This window comes from Syngnathus floridae, chromosome 17, assembly GCF_059516105.1.
Source record: "Syngnathus floridae isolate MCC-2025c chromosome 17, RoL_Sflo_1.0, whole genome shotgun sequence".
NCBI lineage: Eukaryota > Metazoa > Chordata > Actinopteri > Syngnathiformes > Syngnathidae > Syngnathus > Syngnathus floridae.
In genome coordinates, this window is record NC_142429.1 from 10828999 (window position 1) to 10848866 (window position 19868).

General features: G+C 42.8%; 1 protein-coding gene across 4 annotated transcripts; it reads right to left on the reverse strand.

The window, feature by feature from the left end:
• Positions 1 to 66: 66 nt before the first annotated feature.
• Positions 67 to 19591, reverse strand: tanc2a (tetratricopeptide repeat, ankyrin repeat and coiled-coil containing 2a). Of its 4 annotated transcripts, XM_088358182.1 has the most exons (31): positions 19495 to 19591; positions 19207 to 19401; positions 18953 to 19071; positions 15173 to 15250; positions 14489 to 14596; positions 10603 to 10742; positions 10309 to 10471; positions 9902 to 10204; positions 9131 to 9256; positions 8793 to 9059; positions 7955 to 8082; positions 7160 to 7391; positions 6910 to 7082; positions 6751 to 6831; positions 6488 to 6688; positions 6285 to 6419; positions 5958 to 6154; positions 5752 to 5860; positions 5535 to 5657; positions 5292 to 5429; positions 5126 to 5224; positions 4856 to 5047; positions 4636 to 4729; positions 4315 to 4448; positions 4113 to 4236; positions 3759 to 3934; positions 3543 to 3675; positions 3358 to 3449; positions 3134 to 3268; positions 2945 to 3045; positions 67 to 2875 (listed from the first exon to the last, which is right to left on the reverse strand). In XM_088358182.1, exons 4-31 carry the CDS (start codon positions 15228 to 15230, stop codon positions 1297 to 1299), a joined length of 5541 nt encoding a protein of 1846 aa, XP_088214308.1. In that variant the 5' UTR covers positions 15231 to 15250; positions 18953 to 19071; positions 19207 to 19401; positions 19495 to 19591; the 3' UTR covers positions 67 to 1296. The 4 variants fall into 4 exon arrangements, with proteins under 4 accessions (XP_088214308.1, XP_088214307.1, XP_088214306.1 ...); XM_088358181.1 differs by having other exon boundaries at positions 18953 to 19401; XM_088358180.1 differs by lacking the exons at positions 14489 to 14596; positions 15173 to 15250; positions 18953 to 19071; positions 19207 to 19401; positions 19495 to 19591 and adding an exon at positions 12129 to 13024.
• Between the last annotated feature and the right edge of the window lie 277 nt (positions 19592 to 19868).

Sequence of the window (19868 nt, forward strand, 5' to 3'; positions counted from 1 at the left end):
AATTAAAACAACGTTCATCTTAACATGCACTTCCCGCAACACAGTCTACAAAATAAAACACTCCAGTGAGTTGTCAATGACATTTAATGACAGCTTTTAATACAGCCAATGGAGTTGGCTATTTTAAAATCCCAAGTGGTCCGAATCACGGCTGCTAAACATGTCAGTATTGAGAACTGTACCGTGAAAGAGAGGTCAGAAGTCTCGTTGATCAGCAACATAGAAAAAGAACAAACATTCATGTTCACCAAATGCACACATTTTAAAGCAGAAAACTCAAAACAAGTCGGGCCTGTGACCCTGCGCAGGCCAAGCAGCATCGAGAATGAATACAAGAATCTCACTTGATGGCTACTTGTGTTAAAGGTTTATCAAATGTGTACTCTTTGGCCTCGGAAGTGGGCCAAATGCTTGGCTACAACCACTAACTATGAAACACGAGTCAAATGAATGGAGCCGGTGGGACAATCCGTTTCCATGTTTCCATGGCGATAACGATAAGTAACGAACGTAAGGGCTGAAGTGAAAAGAAAATATACTTTCAGAATAACCGTACTATGGTGACTTCTAAAAATCTCAATAGAACTTTTTTTTTGTCTTTTCAGTGCAGCCCTAACACACATGTAACAATTGACATCCACGTGGTAAGAAATTTTGAAAACAAACCAAAGAGACATTTCTTTTGCAGGATGCTCAAAATTAAAAAAAATTATATACATCTTTCTTCGTCCCCCTTTTTCAAAAGGACAACTAAATGTACACTTTTCAAGACAGACAACTTGGAGAACAATAAAAAAAAAAACGATAAATAGCATTGTTTTCCTTTGCACAGCGAGTCAGAGCCATGTGATGTCACTCAAAGTGTGTTTTGGAACTGACTCACTCTGACCGCTCGTATGGCAGGCTAACATTTGCTTGGTGTTTGACTAGTACTTGTTATACTAGTAAATGGACAATTCAGTGTGCTAGTACGGCTTGCTGCACTACCCTGCAGCATTTTTTTTTCAAATCCGAATTTCCAGGTAGGAGCGGGTTAAGAGCTTGAGCAGCTCTCTGGTAAAGGCGTCAAGATGCTACGGCGTCACGAAAAAGTCACGAAGGAGGAAATAAGTCGACCTCCTGGTCCTCATTGTGCCACCAATTCTGTACGATGAACTATCAGGCAGAGATGTTGGAATTTGCAGTCCTCAAGTATCAGCGATGAAGCCCCATGGATACCATTGAAGGCGTCTCATCTCAGTCTCCTCTTATGTTGGGCTCCACGTTGTACAAATATGTTCATCTTCTTAGTCTTCTCTATACATTAGACTCCACAAAGGGTCTTTTGGCTTTGACGGGAGAAGTCGGACATGTCTTTTTATTGACCGGCAGTGTTCGTGCGAGCTTCATGTCGATATAAGGCAGCTTCTGAGCGGCAACCAGAGGAGCGCTGGCCGGCAACACGTCGTAGTAGGGCAGCTGCTTGTCATAGTGGCCGTTGTTGTTGCTGCGGTTGTGGTAGGCGATGGAGAAGGCTTGCTGCGATTGGACCAGCTCGTCGGCTTGTTTGCCGGGCGACGTGACGATGGTGTCCACCGAAGACACGGCCCACGATCGAGAGGGGCTGAGGCTGGATGAGGAAGCGGGCGGAGCCTGTTGCTGATATTGTTGGAGCACTCTTACAGTTTTGTCATTAAGACCCATGTAAGGTGTGTTCCTCGAGGAACGACCCGCCTCTCCGGGATAAGTCCCGCCTCCGACGACACACTCTGCTTGGAGAGAGGAGTTGAGTGCCAGATCATCCACGTGAGCGATGGGTTGTTCTTTAAAAGGTAAGTCCACGTGCTGCGTGGAAGCCGAGGTCCTGAAAGTCGGGCCTCGGATGGCCTGCTGGCCGCCGGACAGGCTGCCGCTGCTAGTGGAGAAGCATACGTTGACAGGTCGGTGGGGAAGAGCGGGAGAGGTCGATTGAACGCCGATCGGGTGGCGTAGGTAGTGATGATCGTCAGGTGGAGCTTTTGCCATTTCAGTGACTTCCATGGGGTAATAAGCGGCTTTGGATTGGTTGCGGCTGTACTGACGGGGCTGGCCGAAGCGAGTCATTCCCCCCCCGTAGGCGGGTGTCGCTTTGGACTGGTAAACCGGGTCAACATCTGGGCTCTCTTGAAGGTACAAAGCTCCGCAAGCCACGCCTGCCTGCTGTTTCATCTCAAAGGGGTTTGGGCAAAGACCGTCCCCGAGTTCAGCAAGTTCTTTGGGCAGTTGGGCAAACTGGGAGTAGGTAGAACTACCCAAGACCACGCTAGAGTGAACCGAGGAACCGGCTTGACCCGTTCTGACCACTTGGACTTTAGCTGGTTGGAGCCACTGGTTTTGAGTGGGGAAAGATCTCAGTTGGTGGTGATGCTGCTGCAGTGCCTGGTTCTGGTCTGCGTGGTGAGCGGAAAATAATTTGCGTTCTGACATGGGGCTGGTGGGCTGCAGATTCTGCCGCGGAGAGGTCGGAGGGCTGAAACATTGGTAGGAAGGTGCCGGGTGAGAGGGGGAGGAAGAGGGCGAATGGCTGGGACTCGACTTGGGCCGATGCACATGATGAGTCGGCGACAGGGAAGGTGGCAACTGCACCCCTTGACGACCGTAGACATTATGAGCAGCAGAATCTCCTTTCCACTGATCTTCTTCATTCTCCTCATCCTTGGAAAACGCCTCATTGGCGTGAACGTGCAGGTATTCCGAATTTCTAAGCCCTGCGTCGTTTCCTTGCGGCATCGAGTCCGCTTGTTGAGCGTGTTGTCGACACTCTTCCTTGACCCGAGATAGCAGGCGTTGAATCTCCCGGTTGGAAGGACAAAGGCGGCTGGCTTCCAGAAGATCTTCTAGGGCTGCATGAAACTGCCTGCATTTGGAGAAATACATCAAAATCATATAAATGACATCTCGTCTTAAGAGGTTCAGGTTATCTCACCTGCGACTGCGTTTAGCACGTGCTCTGGCGTAAAAGGCCTCATAAGATTTGGCTTTTAGCTCCAAAGCCTTGGTAGCAAACTCCTCGGCAAGGGCAAAATCCTGCAAGTGGAAATTCCCGTTTGAGATGGACGAGGCTTTGCAAAAGAAGTGCTTCAGCGTGTGTTTATGCCAGGACAGTGCTACTCACATTCATCTTGCGCCGACAACGTGACAGGTTGAGGAGCACGCACACTCTCAGCTGTTTGAACGTCTTTAGCTCGTCCGCTGGAAACTTCTGGAGCGCAGACTGATAGGAATGTGCGGCTTCTCTCACGTTACCTTGCTATACACACACACATCAAAACAAGCGATAAATTAGTTTTCCCTTCTATTTACACTGCACAATTCCATTGAATCAAGTTGGTGTCTTACCTTATAGAGTTTGTCACCCTCTTGGACTAATTTACTGATGAGGACCATTAAAATGTCTGGTTTGGATGTTGCCATGGCCCAGGTTGCTGGTCCTTCACACACAAACAAGTCAAACCTCAAATAATGGACTTTGCTAAATGTGTTATTTTTTTCTTAACAAATTGATTTTTGAAAAGATGACTTACCTATTTTGGCTCCTTTTTTGAGCAAAGCAATGACGGCTGAAGTGTTCCTGCATCCGACCGCTCGGTCCAGCGGTCGCATCCCGCTGGAGTCGACGTGTTCCACCGATGCGCCGTGATCAACCAGATGCTTCACCTGCCGCAAAGCAGAAGCCAAACTTGACTGTGATGTGTCATTCTAAATATTTCTAAAGACGGCATCTATTTGTATTTACGGACCACTTCGGGATCCCCGCGGAACGCAGCCAGATCCAACGGTGTCCGGCCGCTGCGGTCGCTATGCGTTGTGGCGGCACCTCTCGCCACCAACTCTCTGACCAATGGGAGCTGGCCTTTCAGACACGCCCAGCTCAGCGCGGTTAAGCCTTCCCTGTCTGCTTGATCCAGAGACGCACCTGAGAGCATCATACCGCACGTGTCAGAGAATGAATCCAAATAAATGGGAGTGGTTAAAATTAAAATAAAATTAAAAAATATTTTTTGGACCAGTGCAAGTTCATTTTGTAACTGAATGACTGTTCTGCACCAAATGTAAAATTAATATTATTTTTTATTCTCTGAGCTTTTCTTTACCATGATCCAACAGCAATTTGGCGGTGGTCATGTGACCTTCCGAGGCCGCTGTCATCAAAGCCGTGCGGCCCTGTTGGTCCACCATATTAACCTGCGCCCCGTGATTCAATAACAACTCAACAACCTGACAAAAGAGGGGAGACACATTGAGAAGAAGAAAACATGAATGACTTTGTTTTTGTGTGTGTTGCGCTGCTTCTACCTGCCAATGTCCCCGTCTGACCGCGCAGAAGAGCGGTACGACACTTCGTTTGCTGCCTTGCTCCAGAGCGGCACCTTGATCCAACAACAGCTTGCAGACTGGCAACCTGCCACCTCCTGCTGCTGCTGTCAGGGCTATGGAGATAAAAAAGCAACAAAAAAAATGGTAGGATTCATTTGCAAACCTCCAATCAGATGCTGTAAGTACATTAAAGTTTTTTTTTCCAAGTAGGACACTCATGGGGAATAAATGTAAATATGAGAAACAGCAGTTCCCTTATTTTGGTATATTTAAAAAGTTGGTAATATTACAATATTGTACCTGTCTCTCCCCACAGACTGTCAGGTGTGTTGATGCCAGGTCTCTCCTCCTCTTTATGATCTTCTTCTGAAGGATCCAGGAGATACGACACAATCTACACACAACATACACGATCTTTCAATTTATCTGTCATTGTTTTGGGTGAAATTTAACATATCAAAAGTACTCGTTGTACTTGATGTCAAGTATGGACACCGGATAATCATCTGTATGCATGTACCTCTGCGTGGCCCATGCTGGCAGCTGCAGTCAGAGCTTGCTGCAGCGCCTGGCTCCTGCTCACCCCCCTCTGGCCACAGCAGGAGGTGCAGCTCCATTCGGCGTGCTTCAGAAGGAAACGTAGCACGTGGAGGTGACCCCGCTGAGCTGCATGCACGGCAACACAGCGACCTGAGCTGTCGACGTGGCCAACCTGAGCATAAGCAAAGGCACAATTTTTGCACCCCAAAAAATCATAACCTGTGCTTTTGTTAATCGTGATGTTGCATACCTTGGCTTTATGCTGACTAAGCAAGGTGATAACATCCAGATGTCCAGCAGAAGCAGCAAATCCTAATGCGGTCAAGCCATCTTGCGATTGAATATCAACCTATACAAAATGTTAAATACATTAGCTTTAACACAATAAAAAAAATCTGTATTTGCATTTTTAATACCTGAGCTCCATGATCAAGTAAAAGAGCTACGGCGTCCCCATGGCCCAAATGAGCGTGGACACAAAGCAGGGGGGCATTATTGAGGACACCGCTCCGATAATCCACATCAGCCCCGCTCATCATCAGTAATCTGCTCACCTTGATAAGAAAGGAAGGTAAATTCAAGTCAAGTAAAAGACACCTCACAATTTTGGAGACTTCTAAACACAATGATAATTAAATGTACATTCTGCTGTGTATTACCTTGATGTTGGGCGTATAAAGATTTCGCAATGATGCGAGAGCATGGTTCAAGTTCTCGCTACTGTAAGACATCCACAGGCCCTGCAGAATTGAGGAGGAAATCCCAAGCTTCTTGCTTAAGCCCTGTTACATAACAGAAAGTGCCAAAGGTAAAAAAAAATATGGATCACAGCAGGACGAGGACATGCCGAATCAATTCATGACTAAAAAAGCTTGCCTTGTAAATGTGAGCCTTTAAGATGTGATGTCCCAGCTCAAGTATCTGCTGTGGGTTCAGCTTCCCTCCCTGTCTGCAGAGCCAGAAAGCCAGCAGTGTATGACCGCTCCTGCAGGAAAACAATCAACAATATCATCTTTTTAGTCCCACAGATTTCACGTAAAGCACTCGGGAGATGCTGCAATCTACTCTGCTTCTCCAAATACCTGGGGTCACAGAGGAACCTGTTGTCCTGCCCTTCATCCCTCCACACTAGCCATTCCCTGAACGAGGTGTGGTTTAGCATCCGACTACCATCGGAGCGCTGCAGGAGGAAAGGCAAGAGCTGCTCCAGATGTTGCTTGAACTCCGCCCATTGCATCGCTCCACCGGTCAGAGCGCCAGCATTTATCACCTCGAAAAGCTTGAATAGGAAACATTTGCAGTATTCAGGATTAAAAGCGGGTCAAATGTAAAAAAAATAATAATAATAATAATAATTAAATTAAAAGAATATTGACCAAAATGAGATTGCATTGATTGATTGTGTGTACCTGTTGGTCAGTCAACGGATGCAGCGTTGCCACGGTAACATTGAGAAGTGGTATGACCCGCAGGAAAGATGACTGTGTCGGAAACCGCATGTTTAGTTGCAACAGATACACTTCTGCAAGGTTGACTGGAACCACCTAGAGAAGCAAAGAAGCACAAGGGTGTTATTTTTGATCGTCTTTAAACTCCTTTCCATCTTGCATACCTTAAAGCTGGAACTCTTAAGGACCAGGTATCCTCCCTCTATCAAGTCCAGGGTCAGCTTCAGGTAGAGGTATGAGCCTTTGCTTAGGGACTTTAGATGGCTTACTAGTTTGCTTAGCGCCATGTTGTCGAGGCGACCGTTGCTTAGCGACACATTGCTCTGAATGTCGGGGCTGCTGTTGATACGTTGCATCAGGTAACCCTAAAAGAAGATCGTTGGTTGAGTGTACCAGGATAGAAGATCCCAAGTCATTTGTGCGCTACCTGCAGGTCTTGATCTATGGCGATGTTTTCCTCCATCCTGTCCAAAGAGATGCCGTGAAAAGGTAAAGATCGAGCGATGTCCTGATGGAAGACAAGAAAGAAAGTTAATGGAATGAATTTGATGAGGTTCACATTCTGTGGTGAGATGAAATGAACTACCTGTTGATTGGTCCTGACAGTAGCAATGATCTTTAACCATGAAGGAAATTTGTGAATGTTCCGAGACAAAAAGGAGGTCAGTGTGTCGCCGTAGTCTGGCCGATGGAACTCTGCCTCATTTAGCCCATCAATCAGTAGAATGAGCCCCGCCCCCTCCACGTGCAACTTCCTCTCTGGAGAAAAACAAAGAAGAACCACATCATTAATTTGCCGCTATTTTTCAAAAAACCATGCTTTTTTTTTTTTTTACCTTTGTAAAGACTCTCCAAAGGCTCGAGAATTCCTTTCTGGAGGGCTGAGCTCGGGTCTTGGATGCAGGATCGCAGACTGAGCGAGGTCTGAAGTTGAGGCGAGCGATGCAGAAGCTCTCGATATGCTGACAGCTGAGGAGCTTCGGTTAACATGGCTGCCATGTTGTGGACGAACTCGGGGACCAAGCAGGTGTGACAGTTATCAGCTTGACAGAAATGATAAGAAACCACCTGCAAAGACACACAGGGATAACATTGAAATCGAAAGTCAGTTGTTATTTAATTCATGCAGCAGAGGTGTTAGTTAAGTTTGTACTTCTGGGTGTTATTTTTATTTTTTTGTGCAAATGGGTTATACATCTGACAGACATTCTGTTATTGCTTGGCAGTAGCTATGTATCATTTCCCTTTTGGCTGTCAGCAGCAACCCAACAGGTCATAAATTGCAGCCGTCAATGTTATTAAATGGCTTTCGGGCCACATGTCAGATAAATGTTTCAGGAGTGTGATGCTATAAAAAGGAAGTCTTGACTGGAACGTCATGCTTGACAGCTTCTTTGATTTGAAGCGTCTGTGGTCTCAAAGGTAGTTAGGAAGTCATGGCTGGAAAATGTCCAGAACAGAGCGGGGAGGTTGTATCATCACATTTCTGTAACTGTTGCGGTTCAAATTGTTTGCTCAGCAATTACTATACACAATCACTTTTTTTTTTTTTTGCACAATGGATGCAAACATCTTAAAATGTGCGTGCAGATTATAAAGTCTTGATCTATTCTATTAATCAAGGTTACGACCTGTCCTGCGAGCCTCAGGAGCGCCTCCTGCTGTTTCCTCTTGATCTCTGGAGTCCCTGGACAGCTCTCCCCTCCTCCTTCTCCTGCTCCTCCTCTTCCCAATGAATCATGGGGGAAAGATTCTGCGTCTGGAATAGAAGGAGACTTCATGTCAAGAACACATGCGAGAACATCTCCCCAACTATGACTGCTACTTAACAATAAGGATATCTCTCTCTCACTACTTTAGTGTTTTATTTTCCACTATATCATCAGGCCATTTGGTTTGGCAGTGCATGTAGTAGTTGTTGGTTACGAAATTGGCCGATTCCGTTCCTTCTGCATGATGACTCAGCTGTCTGGAATATGAGGTTGTCTTTGCGGGCGGAATAACGCATTGGGGGTCTTTAGTCTAACAAATCCATGCCAAGCCGCTTTTGGTCTAAATTGTCTCCAGCAGATAGTCTGTGCATTTTATAGTCCAATTTTTTTTATTAGACCAGCAGAATGTAAAGTGTGTTTTTTTTGTTGTTGAATGTACTCAATTTGAATCCATCCAGATGCATTTTTAAGTATTATTATTATTTTATTTATTTATTATATATATTTTTAATTTGGATCCAGATAATTTTATTTTGTGCGACTACTTAAGGAAATAAATTAGACAGCATTTTTTCTCAGTATATATCCAGCATCGTGGCTTCCTTACTATGCAAGGGCCTCACTTTTTAAGTTTAAATATTTAACAACTAACATTTTTTTCTTAACACTCATGTCAGAGAATATGTGTTTGATTTTGGAAATTCCACTGCATTTAATTCTAACGGCAGTTGATTTGACATTCTCTGCTTCTACTCACATTTGGGCAGCGTCTGGTTGCCAGCAGATGTTGGCCACATCCGGTTCCCATGACAACTGAGTGCCACCAGTCGAGTAATGATGGCCGTCTTGCCAAAACCCATATTTCCGACAATCACCACCCCTCGATTGATTAAAGGGTCATCGCTGGAGAGACAGGTGTCCATTTCCTGGAAGAGCCATTCCCTTCCAATGAACCTCGTCCCAGACAACAATCCGGGAATTTCAAAATGGAGGGGCTTCAGGTTAAGATAAGGAGTCAACTGAACTGCAAAGAAGGAAAGAAAACATTTTGGACTTGTTGTAAAATTCTCCAAATGTATTTTACTGTATCTTTACCTCGCTTTTCCTGTTGACTTCGACTTCCAGAATTCTGTCTGGGCATTCTGAGGGATGCCCTGGAAGGAGTCAGCCTTGTCTGTTCATCAAGGTAGGCCAGATCTTCAAGTTGAGCAGAACTAGTGGCTGAACCAAAAAAAAAAAAAGACACGTTTAGTTTAACAGGGCTCAACTCACACAGTCAGGATACTTGTCATATACAGAAGGAAAAATATTATGCAGCCATAAATCTACACTGCATTACAGAATCCTTGAAAGAAAATATATGTCCTCCCAAAATGCTGTAAAGATTTAGTTGCAAAAAGAGAACTCACCAAATGTGTGAGAACAGTCAATGGAGTCACAACCAACACCACAGAGAACGTTAGCGCTTACTCTGTTTCATATCCTGTGCGTGTGTGTGTGTGTTATGAGACGTCATACATGTTACTTACTTCCTTCCTTTCCCAAGTGCTCTTCTCGAGCGTTCATAACTCAGTGACCACGAAGAAAGGGGAAGGAAAGATAAGATAAAAAAAAACTTTATACTTTTAAATTCAAATGCAGGTATGAGTGCCCCAGTTACTTTTTGCACATCAACGTTTTTATTTTTAAAACGTTTGAGGTAAATGACTCATTTAATCGTGGCGTGAAATCTGTGCAAGCTCTACAACTTTCCTGTGTGGTGAGTTCACAAAAAGTGGAGGAGAGATTGATTTCCTTCCTAACAGGAAGAGTGGTGGGGGACTGAGACACACATGAACACACGCATACATACGCCATTCATCTTACCAGCAACCGAATTGGGGCGAGGCATAAGGTAGAGCGGGATGGAGTGGGTGGATCCGGACAAGCGGTTGGAGTCTTGTCCCCAATCTGGGTGGAGTTTATTAAGGCTGTATGTGGAAGCCATGTTGTCCTGGGCCCCATAGAGTAAGTCATCGTTGGAGCTTCCTGTAGCCATCATGCAGGAAGAGGAAGTCGATGCCATCACTGGCCTCCAGAGTTTGAGACTGTTGCCTTGGTAACCGCCGCTGGGGTTTTTGGCGTCATCACGCTCTGGTGCTGATTCAGCTGAATAGCTGGTCAATGTAGCTGAAAGATGTTTTTGTCTATAATTAATCAGTTCTCGTGCTGAACTACAATCAACCAACCAATTAATAATTCATCTTAAAATCAATTGACAATCTCATCCATACCTATGATGCCGCTATCTCTGCTCTCAAGTGTAGACGTGGGGGAGGTGACAGAGGCAAGGATGGGTGGTTTGTTGTTGTTGTTGCCCTCCACTCCAGCAGGGGGCTGTAGTGTGCATGTAGGGGATGTGTTGCTGCTGTCCAAACTGGAGGAAGGCGAAATCCTCTGCGAGAGACGAGATTAAAAAATATGTTGTCGATTTACTTTGAACTATTTGTGCGAAGCTGTAAGTGAATCATGAGTGACTCCGTTCATTTCAACTTCTTTGGGAATCACATTTGCTGACATGCAATTACCTGTCCGTCCACTTGGGCATGGTGAGGTGACCCAGGTTCTTCATTAATGATCTTTTCTCCCAATAAAAAGCCCAGTCGGGTCATCAGGGCATCAGCCGCCTCATCGACTGAGGGAGGTGGTCCCAAATCCTCCTCTTCGCCTGCATATCCCGAGAGAGGGAAAAAAAAAAAGATTTCACTGATATAAATGTCAAACAGAGATGCTAATGAGATCCCGGATGAGCACAATTAAAGGAAAAGCTGTTCCGCATTATCAAGCAAGCATAATGGGTAGAAAGAAGAATATTTCTGCTAATGAAAAATAGATGTTCATCCAGTGCAATGAAAAGTCTGAATATTCCAAGAAAAATCATTATACAGTTAAATAATATGACTTTGAGTCAAAACTATTACAGTCAGTCCCTTTGTTAGTTAAGGCTGTTTTCACTTCCAGTATATACGAGTTTTATTTTTCTCAAGACACCAAGCCTTGAACAAGTTTAGTTCAAGATTTGTTTTAACTATTTTGGCTCTTCCTGGGAAGTATCCATCTGTTTTCACTGCAATATCACCACTTTCCAACCGCATGAACAGAAAATTAAAGGGACTGTGAACTTGACACCAATTAAAGTGCAACTGCATACGTTAAACGTTGTACTCCGTAAACGGCTTCCGTGTTGAATTCTTGTAATATTTTATTTAGAAACTCCATCTTGCATGACTTTCATTTGTACATTTGAACCTCATAAAATACAATTTTCATCATCTAAACCAGACATGACTAAATGAAAACATTTCTGGCACTTGGTAAGGCTTCATCATTGTGTTCCACACAACACAAACGCACAACCACATTCTTCCGTGTGCGTGCGTGCGTACGTGCGTTTTGGAAAACCACAGCATGAAAAATCATACTGCCTCTAAAGAGTCTATAATTACAGCTATAAATTGATGACTGGTGGACTAAATAATAGAAACGCATTGTGCGTACGACCACAGAGTCATGTGTGGTCAGTCAATGACAGAGTGTGGGAGTCGCCGGGCAAAAATAAAATGGAAAGACACAAGCGGTAGTCTTTCCATTTCATTCTCCTGAGTTGCTAAAACCTTTGGAGTTCTTGCAATTATTCCCTTTCTTTACCTTCTTCTATCCTTTTCACTTTCAGTCCACTTGCCTTTTGTTGCTTTTCATATTTATTGGGCATTTTGTAAAGTCTGTAACTTTGAGTTAAAGTTGGGATTTGTATAGCCTGTCTAAAAATATCCTAAATGTTAGGCTACTTTCTAAAACCAAGAAAATCAAAACCCAAAACCACTTCACAGAAGTAAGCTGGAATCAAAAACATCAAAGTTGGGGAAAGAATGTGCATCATTTTCGACATGACATCTTATTGCTCTTTGTGACAGGTTTGCTTTTTAAAAATATGACTTTTTCAGATTTTTTTGGGAGGTAATTAACTTTTTTTTTCTTTCTTTTCTTTGTAATAAATGTGAGTACATACATATTTATTTTTAGCATATGGACCCAAATCCAACTTCACTCTCACCTTCCTCAGATGCTCTCCCTCTCCTGTTTCTCCTTTCTCCATTGACGGGCCGATCGACCCAATCCCGACACAGATCCGAGTTCTCCTCGTGAGTCAGACAGCAGCATACGTAAAACAGCAAGCTTCGCAGAAGGGACGACGACGCATTGCCCAAGGTGCCGACGGGCCCGCAACGGCAGTTCTCGGCGAACCTCCACGGGTGATCCGCGGAGGCCCGCTCATGCCTACACCACACGGTCCTGGAACGGGCGCACGCTTTCAAAATAGCCGCCGTGCAGTCCATAACTAGCGACGATCCAGGTTGTAATTGGTTCAGAGTGTTTCCATGTGGAAGGCGGCGTCACTACATCAAAAGGACTCGCTTGCCCCAGAAAAGCCCTTGAATAAGGAAAAAGCTCTTTGGACACCTTTCGGCTGTGATCATTTCACAAAAAAGAAAAAAGGATCATCACCAGCACCACCACAGAGCTTCTGAGCTCCACCTTCTTCAGAGAACACAAAGAAAAGACAGACGGTGGGAATAAGAAGATAAGCCAACGAGTCTCTCCTGGAATTGAAGAAAGCACTCAAGATACTCTAGCTTAAACTCCACAGAGGCATCGTAAAAAGAGAAGAGTACAAGACGAAAAGAGAGTTAATGGTCAGGTAATCGAACGTCCACGCACTCATGGAGAGCTTTTAAAGCTGACCGCAACTCAGAACAGACCAAGGGGGGGTGTTCCACTGCTCCTTTTCGTCTTCAAAAGTACAAACCATTTTCATTCACAGGGAGATCCGCTCCAGATCAAGTTTGCATGAAGAAGCAAAAACAAAAATGTCTGCAAGTCCTCCAGATTTTTTTCTTTTCCACGGCAGAGCCTCCATATCTGGTCTGAAAGACGATCTCTCTCTCTCTCTCTCTCTCTCGCTCGTCTGACTGCGGCGCAAATCACACACTCCCCTCCTCCAACCAAAACACACACTCTTGCACACCAAGGAGAAAGAGGGACGGAGAGCGCCAGTAGCTCAACACGCAGCAATTTTCTTCCAGAGAAAAGTTTTTTTTTCTCTTTTAGAAGGCTGAAAAACGAGGGGCAAGGGTGATTCTTTTACTGATAGAGAACATCTGATCACAAGCAGTTGATATGACCTACAAAAATGCATCTGGATAAAAAAATTAAAAGTACTTGTTGACTATATTTGATTGAAATTCCTATTTTCTAGATGTTTCAGGATAATATTACTGCCTGACCCAAAATGTAGGTCATTATTTTTAATAGGTACAAAATAAAAAGTCATTTATTTGACTTGTCTGTGCAACAAGCACACTGACGGCAATCCAATCCAATTGTATCGCCTTTCATTTATGCATCTCCAGAGACTCCGGTGATTTCTGCAAAATGGGGAAACATTTTTACTCCCACATAAAGGCTTTAACATAACCAGCTTTTTTTTTGGTGGTCTTTCAGTTATCCAAAATCTGTAGGCGATAAGTGACGTTTACACTCACGAGTTTGTTTCCTCCCATTCCTTTCTGAACGTAGTTGATTGTCATCCACGACACAAACATTGGATTTCTGGATTTTCGCACTATATTACGAATCTTTTTTTAACTGTGTGTAAAAGAATGCAGGCCAACAGCAGCTTCTCCGCTCCCCAGCCAGAAAAGTGACAGCAATACAAAGCACTAGAATGTGCTAAGTGGACACCTCTTTTATAGAAAATTCCAATTTCACACTTTGAATCAATTGTTAGTTTTTTTTGTTGCTATGTGACTAAAGAGGAATGAAGAGTGTTTTTTCTGATGTTCCTGTTTTTCCTGCACATGGGAGTGTTTAGTGGAAGTGTGTCAAATCAACCCAACGGAGGAGGAAGGGGAGCACAAGCAGGAGAGGATGACAAGGCGTGGCTTACATTTCTGTGTTTTATCTCTTGCTGTGGAAAACGAGGAGGGTTCAAAGTTCAAACCACCCCCTTTTTTTTTTTTTTTTACCAGACACAATATGACACACAGCTTTATCTGAGTCAAGATAGGAAAGGGGAGGGTGCTCTGGAAAAGTTCAACCTCATCTAAAGGCAGCTGTACTTGGGCTTTGGGTGTTTCGGGTCTGTCAAGATCATAAACCCGACTCGTGTCCCAGTAGCAGACCAGACCACGGATCAGCCCTCTTAATCCAAAACCAGCGAGTGGCCTTTGTCTGCGGCTACGCTAGCGGATTTAATTTTTTTTGCTGTCCCTATGATGCCCAAGCGACTCAGAATTGTTTTTTTTTTTTTCTAAAGAATTCTTCAACAAAAAACTGATTAACCTCCATTTTACATTTAATCACGAAGTATGAAGATGTGAATGTTTTGGGCTGCTTGACAAAAAAAAGACTTACCAGTTGTTCTTTTGGCCTGACGAATGTTAAGAGGAGAGGAAGGAAGGGAGCGAGTAGATCCTTCTGTCAGTCTCGTGTCTGAGCTTGTGGACTCAATACTGCCACCACCTGTCAGGAGAAAATATTCAAATACAGAGCACATTGGAATGTAAAACTATTTGAATGAAAGATTTTTTTATTTTATGTACCGTCGTTCTTAGTTCATGGTTTGGTTTACATTTACAGATTGCTTATATTGTGTAAACTGGAAGTGTTTTCGTGATATTTAAAGATTGTTTTTAGCTTCATGTATGCTAACCATCGACGGTATCATTATTTATTACAAGTAAATCCATAGCGGCCGCTCCCTTGTGGCCCTTTTACGATTAAGAACCACACATTAGAAGAATAGAAAATAGCTATTCATTTGAAGAAATATATTTTTTATATTTATAAATTTTATGTATCTACAGTACGAGCGGTATCGGTACGCGGTATCGGTACCGGTGACTTCATGGTTGATAACATTATCCACTGATTGGTGAGGGGAATCCCATCGTTTGAACTGTCAATTATCTACATAGAATATGGTCCTTGGCTTGATAACAAAGCTTCACATTCTATCATTTGACCTTCTGGTAAAAAGCACGACACAATCCGAGATCTGTTTCACAAGACTCATAATGACACATGGGTGATACTGACCACCGTTGTTCTTGCGGCTTTTGCTTCCCAGCAACATCTTCAGACTGTTTCGGAACATGATTGCTCACGATGTAGTTCCTGTCAAGAAAATAAGATGATGCATAAATGCAGATACAAGAAAAAGCTTATGCAATATATTAAAGATGAAAAGATAAAAGGGTTGAACTTTACCAGGGCTGATGCAACCAGTAAAGCAGACTAAGTTGAAGATAATAGTTGTTTAAGGTTTTGTAAACACAATGATGTTGTTGGGTCAACAGGGTTTTAGGGGCTCCATCCCATATTTCTGACCCATCTGCTTATTCATTCTTTTTGTTGAAGCTAAAATCTCCATCTGCTGCAGCTCAAAAGTTCTCTTCCATTGCTTTATGGGCCCCTTGTATTTTTTCGGGGGGACTTTCATTAATATACAGTCTTGAATGCACAGCCTGTCACAGTCCCATCTGGGCTGTAAGTCGGGTCTGTTAATATACTTGGTGAGGATAAATGCAACCTGTAGCGTGGTCAAATTGAAGCATGATGCATTCCAGGCTTAAATCCTATAAAACACCAGCACTCTCTGCACGGCTCGTCGAGGAATAGACATAATCCTCATCTAAGAGCTGTCCCGAAAAAATCCTAATTGCAGCGACTAGTTGTCGTCTTATTTCTTCGATATAACATGCAGTAGCTCGCTTATCATTGCGTGTGCGTAATGTGTGTCAGTGTGCTAATCCCCAATGACATGCAGGCATGAAAAGAAAGATAGGCTTGAGTCTAAAAAGCAAAGCTGCATCTACCCACATGACTCTGCTTAATAATAAAAGAACATATGAGAATATAAAGTGGTTGGAAAATACTATAATATTGAATCTGGATGAAAGTTGTGCAAAGTAATGATCAGATCTGATATACTTAAAAATATATACTTAAAAATATAAAAATGTATTAGTCGTTTTTTTTTATTTTTATTTTTTTTATTTAGTTATTTCGTTGTTTTTGACCAACTATGATATCAAGCCAGAATTTTTCTTCCATTGAGGACTTTTTTGAGCTACTGTCCAACGTTACAATAAAGCCTAAGCTTTTCTTGGCTTCCTACATCTGAACCACTGACATTCATCTTGAAAAAAGAAAAATCAAACATCTCTACTCCCCTCTGGTCACGTCCTGTTACAGCTCTGCTAGTTAACGAGAGATGCGGGAAATACAGAAAGTGATTTCATGTCTTATCCCTGAGTCACTCGTGGCGGTCTGTGGCAAGTAAACATGACTCAGCGCTGGCATGGCATCAAGCTCATTCATGTGAATCACATGCACAAGCATACACACACACACATGAACACACACCATCTGTCGTCAGTTACTGCTTTATATGACCTCCCATATTCTTGTTAGCAAGGGTGGACTCTGGCATATTGGCCTGAATCCCCCACCCACTGTTTTGACTCTATATGCTAATGACGATGCAAAAAAAAAACTCGAATACATTCCCTGGTGTTTTTTTTTTTTCCAGCTTTATGGTTGTTCTAAAGGCTTAATATCACGACTCTCACTGGCTTGTTCTACAGTCTTGCATTGTTTAAATGTATAAAAAGGGTCCCCCTTTTGACAGTACAGATGGATGACCCAATTAGTGGCGAACAATGATTTAATGCTACCATCTGACATCAGATGCAAATGTAATTAAATGCAAAAGTGCAAATTTCAATACCGATTAAAATGTATTTAACGTTTCAATCGTGCAAACGGTTGTATTTCAGGAAAAATGATGTGCTAAGAAATAAACATGCTAAATTCTATATTACATGAGCTGTATAAAACTACAAAACATGTCTTTTAATGCACAATCTATCTTCATTTGAGACATGTAGAAAATTGTTACAATGTTTCAGCATCGAGGAAATGAAATTAGCAACACCGCTGAGCCAAAGTCTTCTCAGCTGTGGGCTGTAATAAGAATATAATAAGAAGCCTGAGGCACTGAGGAGTGATTAAAGATAAGAAGTTGGCGTAGAAAATTGTTACGTGTAGTACTTGGCAATTTAACTCATTTAAACATTTGCATGGATGTGATTAAATCCCCCCAAAAAATTACACTGGTGCCTTTCACAATACGATTCTCACTGAGCTCCACCTTTATAAGACAAACAACATATAATATAATAGAACATCTATGGAGGAACCCACATAGTTATTTGTGTTTTGACTTATTTTAAATATTTTTTATTATTTTTATCTTCAAAAATTAGGACGTTTGGAATATTATTTATTTGAAATATCATGGCTGCCACAATGGCAACTATCTGACGACTGGACTGTTTCCGGTTGTAAACATGTTGAAGGATGTATTAAAAAAATGCACGGCACACACAAGCATGTCATGGGACCTTAACCCCGACAAAATAGAAAGCTGTAAAGATCATCAAGGACGACAGTCAAGCAACCTGCACTCGACTCTCTCTTTCCATCTGGAAAACCATCGCGGAGCACTAAATCATACACCGCCCATCGCTACTACATCTTGCTTCCAAATAATAAACAGACCTTTCTCACAACACTGTTTTACTTTCATTAAATATCAAGACTAATACACAACAAAACACATCAGACTCAAAAACTGGGGATGAAATGTGCAAAGAGAATAAATCTAAATAAAATCATCATGAAATTACAAAGGCCTTGCATTTCAAGAGCTCCACCTCGTCCCTTTAATTAGCACACGCGAGTAATCTAATTAACTAATGAGTGCCGTGGTGGGAGGGATTTTAATCAGAGTCACATTAAACCCAGACTACAGACTACAAGGTTAGTCAGATTAGCGTGGGATTACATCCATCTGCACTGCCACTGTTTAGGAACAGAAGTCAGTGGGTGGGGGGGAACATTTGCCAAAAAACATCTCATATTTGCCTTAATTTTACTTTACTCCCTGTTTCTTTGTTGCTTTAAACTAATCTTGTTCTTTTGAAAATGAATTATTATTTTTTTAAATTTCTCCTCCTCACCAGTCTTGCCTTCCACCTTTTGCCATTGCACTCAACCATGCAAACCTGATGTTTTATGACAACTTCACTAGACCTCATTCAGCCAGGATGAAAGAAATTGTTATTTTTCTTTGACTTTTTTTATGGCTCTCAAATATACTCAACCAAAGAACTGTGTGGTAGAGTCCACTGTGTTCAGGTATTTTTCATTTTCTGAATAGATGGGTAGAAAAATGGATGATGAATGGAATGTTGTGATGGATGTTGGACGAATGTATATGATGGACGGATGTGTAAACAAAGAACATATACAAAAATACAAAGCCATAATTATGATATGAAGGCAGGGGGATGAGTTATGTTGTACTGTGATTGATAATCCCGTCATTTCTTCACAAAGGATTTGTTTCCTGTCAAAACAACTGGTAACCACCAGCTGCCTCCAATGGGAAAAGTTTCATCCTTTGTGTTCTTTTTCACAAATACACAATTAGCAACCACTTACAAAGCATCCATTCAAATGTCTGTGACGATCCAACAAGAACATGATTATTTTCATTTACAAGTGATGAACACTGTCAACTGTATGACAAACAATACCAATTAATTCAACATTAACAATATGAATTCCTGTTTTTATATGCAGTCAAATCAAATATACAAAAGAATGTGACTTACAGTAACAAGCCTACCCAACGTGGTATTGTTGATTTAATGGCACTGGAAAAGGATGTGAGGCAATGCAATTCGCACGCACGCGCACGTACACACGCATGCAATTATTGACAAAAAAATAGGACAATAATGAACCTACCACGAGTGAGTCACTTGCGTAGTTGTCTTTAAGTGAGCGGAGGTCCAAATGGCGTCATTAATGGCAGATAATAGGTCGGTCACGGTCGGGGCGATATCAAGCCCTCGGTGTGTACTCTCCTGTAAATAAACCAGCAGAAGCACGCGTAGCCGTTGTACCGGAGCAAGACTCCCACGCCCCGGTCATGGCCGGGTATTTTCATGTCCTTGTCAGTAGTGGCGATAGTAGAAACCCGAATGAATGTCTTTCCCTACCGGCAAAGGCTTGACGTCTGGGAAGCCTCTCTGGCACTCGTCGAGGAGAGGATGATGAATTATTCATGAGAGGGGTGTGGCCAATACGCTCGGTGCGCGTGCGTGAGCGTACGTGAGCGCGCGGGAGCATATCGGCTCAATCCAACACAACAAATTCGGTGGCCTTAAGTGTGACAGCAGCTGTCAGGGGTCCCCCTTGTGGTCAAAGTAGAGTAGAACATAGTGATAGATTGGCTTCAGTAAACGGGATCCTCGGTTTACGACGCTGGAGACGTAAAGTGAACTCACCGTTGCATATCACCCAAACTCCACCAACGCAGCAGTAAAGTCAAAGTTCATATTTATCTGATAACAATTGTAGCTAGGCCATATATAAAAAACAAAAACCACAACAGCAGGAGTAACCAACCTTATGGAATCCAAACTAAATGTGCACATTTCAGCAGAAAAGTAAACTGGGTCAAAAGCAACCATCAAATATTTGTTCAGGCTGACTAGTCAGTAACGTTAACGGAGATATGAAGAGGTTTGAAATGACGAGAGGAAAAGTCGTGGTACCAGTTTGCATTCATTTCAAAGCAAACAAGGTCTAGTTAGCTCAAGTAGATCCGTATTTATTTGACCCAAGTTTTTTCCCACACCTGTCACATTCCTTTCATGTT